Source organism: Coccidioides posadasii, chromosome 7, assembly GCF_018416015.2.
Source record: "Coccidioides posadasii str. Silveira chromosome 7, complete sequence".
NCBI classification, from domain to species: domain Eukaryota; kingdom Fungi; phylum Ascomycota; class Eurotiomycetes; order Onygenales; family Onygenaceae; genus Coccidioides; species Coccidioides posadasii.
Window position 1 is genome coordinate 42,121 of NC_089413.1, and position 8,716 is coordinate 50,836.

Sequence of the window (8,716 nt, forward strand, 5' to 3'; positions counted from 1 at the left end):
GTACTTGGTCAATATACTCTATAATCTCATTATCCTGTAGCCAGCAATTCAACTCATCGCATACGATCGTGAAGATGGGGCCAAAACAATATTCAATGAGAGAGAAGACCCGTGCGGCACGGGAGCACCGCCAGGCCTTGGAAGGCCATCAAAAAGACATATTCAAGGCAGGAGAGGCGGATCGCAAGGCACGCCATGACGTGCTGAAGAGGATCCGAGCAAAACATGAGTGGTATGCACCCTCAGTGGTTTGCGTTGAATCATATTGACATCCATTGCAGGCAGAATAGCAGCGAGGAGGATCGCAAGATGATTGAAGATAAAGCCATTGAAGAGTTGATGGCCAAGCGATTTGCCAAGGGCAAGTCAAAGGAGTACCATGAGCACCAGCTCATGGTCTCTCAGCAAAAGGAGAGGGAGGAAGAGAAGAAGCGTCGCCGAGAAGAGGCCACAGAGGCCGAGAATGAAGCTCGGCAGAAAAAGAAGGTAGGATCCAAAAGTAACGAAATTTGGTAACGGTCCTGACATATTTAGGCCAAAACAAGCCAGGCGCAGCATCCTATTGCTGCACGTAGGGAGGCCCGATTCTGCCAAATGATAGCCAGGCTTGAGGCCAAGGTCATGGCCCATGGTCATGATTGTCTTGCTGCGGTCGGTGTGTCGAGAGAGGGGGTTGAGGAGGAGATGAGGGGATTCCTGGGCCAATTACAGGGTCCGAGTGAAGACAACAACAGCCCACCTGCCCCAGAGGAGGTGGAGGAAGATGATTTTGAGGTTGTGGTGTCCTCTGATGAGGATGATGAGGAGGACAATGAGGCGGAGGATGATTGGATTATTGATGCCTAGGGGAGGAAGTTAGGTTTTTAGTTCTTTTTTCATATTAATTTGAGAATGGGGTGCCATTAAATTGGCAAAATGTTTTATTTTCCTGAAGAAGAATGTTCCATTTTGTAGAAGAAGAAGATTTTGTAGTTGGTTGCTGTACTTACAGAGTAAAATGAGGCTAACTACCTAGAGATTGTCAAATTTTGCGTGGGCTCTGACCACATTTTGTTACTTTTTTGACTAAGGCAGAACTTAGAGAAAAATCAATTTGATTGTGAAAAAAAAAAAAAAAAAGAAAAACCTAATGGCTGAAGCCAGCAAACAAGCAAAATCTACAGAGGTTCCTTCAGAATTGACCATAGTTCAACATGGAAAAAAACAATTTGTATTGTGGAAGGAGCTGCATCATAAGTTGTTTGTTACTTGGTGGTTGACTACTGAAGCTGCTCAGTTGGTTAATGATAAGAAGCGTGGTGACCCCAACTGGAAGGCAAAGCAACGCCATTCTGATTTTTGGTCAAAATTTGATCAGGTGGCAGAGCATTCTAAGGGCACTCCAGGGGTGATTTGCAAGCATTGCCAAACCTTTCTCAGCCATCCAAGCTTTTCTCGAAACGGTACAAGTGGTCTGAAGAAGCATTTAACGAGCAAAGATTGTACAAAAACTGGTGACGGACAGGGTAACACTCTGGTTAACATGATGGTAGGTCATGGATCCTAATTTCCCAAATGTAACGAATTTTAGTAACGGTCCTGGTGTCTTAGCAACAGTTTCCGAAGCGTCCTCGAACAGATTCAGATCTGCCTGTTCCTGAATGCAATCGAGACAATTTCCTCCGGCAGCTTGTGCAAACATTAATATCCTTGAATCTCTCATTTCGTGCTATTGAGAATCCAGCATTCCGCACATTAATAACCATGCTCAACCCTGCAATGGCTTTACAGATACCCACACGAGGAACATTATATCAGGTCATGAATGATATGTACAATCAGCTATTCCGAAATCTTCTCTTTGACCATGACCCAACAACCAAGGTATCTCTGGCAGTGGATAATTGGACAAGTCCCAATAACCTTGCCTTTATGGCAATTAATGGTTATTACATTACAAAGGATTGGGAGTACCGTGAGCATTTACTGGGTTTTGAAAGTTTAGAGGGTGCTCATACTGGCAAGAATATGGCAGAGATTCTCCAACAATCACTAGCAGCATGGAGGCTTGAGAGCAATCTTCTTGCAATTACAAGTGACAATGCATCAAACAATGGTACCATGCGAGCACATCTTACACATCAGTTGAGGCCAGCATTGCAGCAGTTGAACAAGACAACTGATTGGGATGCAGAGAGTGGGACAATACCCTGTCTTGCTCATGTGATTCAACTTGTGGTTCGAGAGCTGGTTTGCAATCTCAAGATTCAGCCAGACAATGATGCTCTACCCACTACCTTTGATGAGAGCTCAATTACTGATGACCTAGCATCAACAGACACATTTGCAAATACTCTTAGAAAGGTAACGAAATTTGGTAACGGTCTTGATATACTTGAGTTGATTTACTAATCTTTGCTTGACAATAGATTCGTCTTGTTGCCAATGCAACCAATGCCTCCCCCCAACTCGCTGCACGTTTCCGAGAATATCAACAAGAGAACCAGCGCAAGATGATCCAAGATGTTCGCACAAGATGGAATTCCACCTATGAGATGTGTGTTCGTGCCTTGTTGCTTCGACAAGCTGTGGACTTATGGATCCAGGACTCATCACCAAAATACCAAAGGCTTCGCTTATTGGACCATGACTGGAAGCAGCTAGAGTATATGGTTGGACTGTTGCAGCCATTCAGTCGATTTACCAAGGTACTGTCCAAAACAACAGGCCCAACAATTCATCTGGTATGGGCAACGTACAATCATCTTTTCCAGCATTTAGAAAGAGAGGAGGACAAGGCCCAACAGTTGACAACAAGAGAGAACATTCAAGAAGCTATCAAAGCTGCCAACTTGAAATTCCAGAAATACTATGGTGATACTGAGCATCCAAAGGGTGAGCTGCTAGCTGTAGCTGCTGCCCTCCATCCATCACGCCGCATGAGAGCATATGATTCAGAGGATTGGACCAGTGATGAGCGTGAAACATACCGACAATATATTTTGAGGTTTTACAAAAAGCATTATGAGAAATATGAACAGCCAAGAGAAGTAATACTTGATGTGAATGATGTATGTTTGTTATAAGTATTATTCTGATTTCTTCTCTGCTAACTTCTCTAGGATATTGAGCAAATGATTTTTGAGAGACCCCATCAAAGACGAGCAAATTTCCAAAATGAAATGGAGCGATATTTAAATGACGAGAATTTGACATCACCTCGAGCTCCAATTCTGGAACAGTGGAGGATGCTAGAGCCTGATTTTCCAACTGTTGCTCGGATGGCAAGGGACATTCTGGCTATACCTTTGACAGGGGTTGGGGTAGAACGGGTTTTCAATGTTGCTCGGGATACATGTCATTATCGACGATCGCGGCTCCATGCATCTACAATCAAGAAGATCATGCTGCTTAAACATGGAGATAAGGTGCATATGCTGGATGAAGCACTCATATCGCATGAGGAGTTGGCCAAGGAAGTCATCCAAGACAATCAAGATGATCAAGATACCCCAGAGATTGTACGGGAAGAGATTGCAAGCCTGCTAAATCCACTACTCAATCCAGATGAGGAACAGGAAATACGTCAACGTTATCAATAGATGATAGACTCAAGTAGCTAATAGCTTGCAATATGATCCAATTATGCAAAGAGCATTACCAAATTTCGGTACTTTTCCGAAGTTGAATAAATTGATAAAATTATGTTAGGACCGTTACCAAATTTCGTTACTTTTTGACAACACAAATGGACCGGGGTTCCCGGTCCCATCCTACACTTTACTGGTCCCGTCCCATATACAATATTGAAATCCCGGTCCTATCCCATTTTGTCATGTCAGGTCCCGGGCCCGTCCTACTAGCTAGATTTTGATCCCGGTCCCAATGCCATCCCAATCCCAATTCCCACGGAACTGTCCCAATATGCTGTTAAACAACCCGGTCCCATCCCATTAAGCTGAGCTTCAACCTGATCCCGTCCTCGGGACGGGAATTGGGACGGGAATCTGGGACCGGGACGGGAAATCCCGGAACCGGATACCACTCTAGGTTCAGCCTTTTCCCGTGGTTTGGTCTGAAGTCATCGCAATCACTGTTTGCTTTGCTCAAAACAACACCTGCATACATCCCGTTTATCTTGGGCAGTTTCTCGATCAACCATCCAATGACAAAAGCTCCCTTTTTGCTTGATTCAAAATGCGGCTGACTGACTGGCGAATTAGCGGTTCCGACCCTTACTGTCGACACTGAAAAGGAACGAGCTCCTCCTCCTCCTGCCACTCCGCTTGATTTCCCATCCTACGTTCCAGATCTCGAGTCTTGGCCTGAAGACGGACCGACATGTGACAAGCTTCACCAGTTGCTATCCCGACTCAAGAAGCCACAAGACATATCAGCCGAATTCCTCCAGGCCCTGAATCTCAAAGTTGAACCAGACGTTGCTCCTACCGATCTGATCGCCGGAGACACCCTCAAGTCTCTACCTCCGTTCCAATGGCCGGAGAAATCCGAGCAGTCCGAGACCTCGGCAAGCACCCCTGCTGCCGCCGCCAAAAAGCTAATGAGCAATGGCTTCCCCTTTCCCGACAAAGAAAAGTACGACTTGCTACGAGAAGAACTGCTCTTTGACAACGACGATGCTTTTCGAACGCTCTCTCGGCTATCTCCCTTGCCAGGGCGCCAGAAAATACGTCTCACTCATTCTCGCAAGTTTTGGACTGGTTTAGAACACATATCTCAGTACTGGGATACAAGCTTAGACCAATACATTGAGCGTTCAGAGCCTGAGCCCGAGCCCGGGCCCGCCAACGTTGCGGAGACATCCCACGACCAGACTCCAATGAAAGACGATGTGCCTAAAACCCCACCCGGGGATAAAATGGACATTGATAGTGGTAATGTGGATAAAGACGTGGACATGACAAAGTCCGAATCCCAGACAACGTATAAGGGGCGACGTATCGGTACCGGGAAAGATATGCCAGAGTCCATGAGGGAGGACACAATGCGCGGTTTTCTCGAAATGATCGCGTGGTCATTTGGGTGCCAACCTTCGGTGCCAGTCCTACCGCCACGTCTCTTCGTAAAAGGTCTACTCTTTCCGGTACGCCAGAATTTTACGATATCACGTGCCCCCCAGGATAGACAGATTGCAAGAAAAGGCATCCTTGAAGGCCCAATATTGTTTGCCCAGTGTCGCGGTGATACAGAGTTTCATGGCCCGAATGGTAATCCCCAAAGCAGATACGCTGAGATCTGTGACCTTCTTCGGGAAACTGCGGCAATGCTTCTGCTCGCACAAGAGAGAAGCAGAGAGGGAAATACGGAAACTAAGCCTGGAGATGGGAAGTGGTGGGCAACAGAGCCCAGATGGGGTGGTGCCCCAAATGATGGGCCTGTTGGAGACCCAGAAAATAATCAATCGGAAGATAAGGAAAAAGGTTCCGCTCCGGATGCAGACGCGGAGAAAAACGACAACAAACGGCCTAGACATGATCGTTACCCTCTTTCACTGCGCCGCGCGGGACTTGGCCATTCCAAGAAGCGGAGCATGAGCGAGCAATGGAAAATAGTCCAGCCCGGCCCGAGCCTATGGGACAGGAAGATGAGATATATGCAAATAGGAAAACCGAGGGATAGTCCTTTCGACGATGTAGGCTATACCAAACTCCAGTCTAACTTATTTCCCCTGTGGATGCTTTTGTTCTAATGCACAGATCTAGGTCTTCATGGTTTCGTCAATCAATCACCACTTCGCGATACTACGCCTCCGCGTGCATGCCAATTATATAGAGTGGCTCAAAACCGGGAAAACGAACTTCCCAGTTGAAGATGCTGAACAACCTTGGCATAGAATCGTATTACGCCGGACTCGGTGGTTTGACTTCTTCAATCCTGAAGACCGCGTGGCAGGTCTTGATGCGCTGTGGACAATCTTCTCGTACATGATGAGGCCCGAAAACTAGTGCAGTGCATTGCGGTGGATATAAGCCGACAAAATCCATATTCCTTCAGAGAGATAAAAATACACTTGAGAGTTTGACGTCTAGCTGACCATCATTGTTCAACGGGTATCCAATCTTCTACAAGCTCTTTATTTCCTTTCTTGATGCTTTTCATGGATTGGTTTATTTCTTTTTAAGACCCATCATTTCTACATTACTTGAATTTTTTTCTTTTCTCCTTTTCTCTCTTATTTTATATTTGAACCCCCTTTTCAAATGATGATGCGATTTCAGTTTACTTTAAGCTTGGGTTTTGGAAATGACTGGCATACACAATCTACTTCACACGTTTGATGACATGCTTACCAAGCCAGTGGATTTAGAAGAATGACATCCTCCTTTCTCTGTTCAAAAATAGACAACTTTTCAACCTAAGCTAGCTCTCTTATTAAAGGAAGTTTCTACTACTACAGGGAGGAGTTCTATCTCTCGAGCTCTGGCTGGCTTTTCTAGGAATTATACACTATCTAACAAAGTAACATGCAGGCTGCAACCCCCCTTTTTTACTTCATGTGAAGTCCTGAAAAAGAGCCATGATACCAGTCTCCTCCATTTTTGGGGGGGGGGGGGGGTCAAGGCAGATCAAACACTGCAGAGTATGGGAAATTCCAATCGCAGCTCAGTTTGACAGTGACACATGTGTACACCAGTTATTGATGTAGGCTTATGGATTTGAAAAACCATTACCAAGGCCTATCCGATAATCTGCAAGAGGTTTGGTGATGAGGAATTCCCAACCACTCCCCCTCTCTGGGGGATGTGTCCATTGCTCTGAATATCCCGTAACGAATTTTTCTCTCGTAAAAACTCCCTAACCTTTATCCATCTTTCTGGGTCAAAAAACAAACAAGAGGGAAAGAGGGAAAAAAGAAAAAATAAAGATAAAAGAGAGAAGAAGAGAGAGGGGGAAAAGGGGGGGTTAGGAGCTGTCACAAATGAACTTTTGATTGGCCCCATTTTGCAACGCAATAGCCGTGATGAGCATATCATTGTTAGAAGGGCTGGTGGGAGATGTGTCCTGCAGGACACCATGCACGTAAATCCTTCAGCGTCAGAGCACCTTCGGATCAAGGCCGAGAGCACCAGCAGAGACTTGTATGATGTACATCCAATACAATGCGTGCTAAATTTGTTCTTTTGTTGATGAATTCTAAGTTCTCTTTGGAAGGAGGCGCCTCACGATGAGCTTGGACGCGCGACCAGTCCGGGCCCTGATCCCTACCACGAGGGGGTTATGGGAATGTTTGAGGGCAGGGGACATGTGCTGCAAAAAAAAAATGCAATCGTTCTGCCACCTCCGAACATTTGAAAGGGAGAAAAAACGGGATGATGTTTGGAGATAAAATAGAAAAGAATGGAATGGAATGTTTGAGAAGGGCTGAATTGGGTTGAAATTTCTCTTTTGTTGAGATACGGAGTCGATCATAGTCAAAGATACGCATGCAGAACCGGGGCCTTGCATGGGTCAAGAAATCCACACACCAGGGTCGTGGAATCCACATTTCCCTGCTCCTCTCCACGGTCAAGAGACAGTATGCAGACTTGACATTGCCTTGAAATGCAGGTGCTGCAAGGGTTCGGTTATTTCTTGTCCCAGTGGTACTATTCGGAAAATCGACAGGCCCTGACAAGTATAATGGACGCAATAAGAAGCTGCAGACCAGGAGCAATCTGTAATTATTAAGGTCCCTGGATCAGGGGCAGAGAGAATATATCCATACTTGGACAAGGTCCCAGGACGCTTTTGACAGTTTGCCGTGGCATCCAAAGCCGCAATCATTATAGCGTAGCACACTCCGCGAGTTCTCACTGCGCAATGTCTCCCTCGAGCTTTTGAGTCTACTCCTGTGGTAGGAGCAACAGCCTTTTTTTGGGGGGAAATAGACCTCAAGCTTAAATCCGGGGAGCAATGAAGGGCAACTCCGGACCCAGAGAGCCGGAGCTAGGCCTGCGGTCCTTCAGAGATCCACTTTGGGGGGGGGGGAGGAATTCGACCTGCATCGGGGCACCGAGAGTGCGGGCAGCTATCGCCACAGGTCTATGCGGATCGGATACGGAGTATATACATGGGTGAATGACCATGTCCTCCGTATGTTTGTGCGCATCTTTCCTCGGGATTCTGTGACGGTACGCCGAGACAGTCGACGAAGCTTCACCCGGATTGGGTAACAGAACAGGGTGATTGAGAAGCAATTGTTGAGGTAGAGAGCATGCTTCAAGACATTCATCTTGTGAAGGTGAGACGGATTTTCGCGAGGATGTGCAGGATACGGAGACAGTGGGGAATGGAGTATACGTGCTCCGCGAGGACAAGCATGAGCAGGGAGAGGAATTCATCGGCAAGACAAGGAAGTGTGACAATGGCTCCAGTACTTAACTTTAGGTGAAAGCTTAGAATCCAACTCCAAAAAATAAAAGGAAAAGGAAAAGGAAAAAACAGAAAGAGAAAAAAGTAAAGCCGAAGAGAATGTCAGTGTAAAGGGATTCCTTGTTTTTTCAAATCCCGGATTCTTCAGCGGAGGTTGAAGATGTCGCACAAAACACAAGCAATGTGGATAAAATCAACCCTGCGGGCACTGCAGTGACAATAGTGCTTTTTCTTTTGTTATCTTTTCTCTTTCTTTCTTCCTTTTTTTTTTTTTTTTTTTTTTTTTTTTTTTTTTTCCCTGTAAAACTTGGTTAGTTAATCACCTCACTTTGCCCCAATCCAAACATCCCAAACAGCCCCAGAA

General features: G+C 45.8%; 1 protein-coding gene across 1 annotated transcript; it reads left to right on the forward strand.

Moving 5' to 3' along the window:
• The first annotated feature begins 4,180 nt into the window (after nt 1–4,180).
• On the forward strand, nt 4,181–6,358 carry D8B26_008400 (uncharacterized protein). The gene is made up of 2 exons (XM_066125848.1): nt 4,181–5,632; nt 5,703–6,358. Exons 1-2 carry the CDS (start codon nt 4,541–4,543, stop codon nt 5,943–5,945), a joined length of 1,335 nt encoding a protein of 444 aa, XP_065981932.1. The 5' UTR covers nt 4,181–4,540; the 3' UTR covers nt 5,946–6,358.
• The last annotated feature ends 2,358 nt before the right edge of the window (nt 6,359–8,716 follow it).

Excerpts from the sequence above, each read along its gene's own strand:
- D8B26_008400 (XM_066125848.1), top strand. The coding sequence starts at position 4,541 with ATGAGCAATGGCTTCCCCTTTCCCGACAAAGAAAAGTACGACTTGCTA. Across the intron at positions 5,633-5,702 it reads GGGATAGTCCTTTCGACGAT|GTCTTCATGGTTTCGTCAAT; the intron begins GTAGGCTATACC and ends GCACAGATCTAG.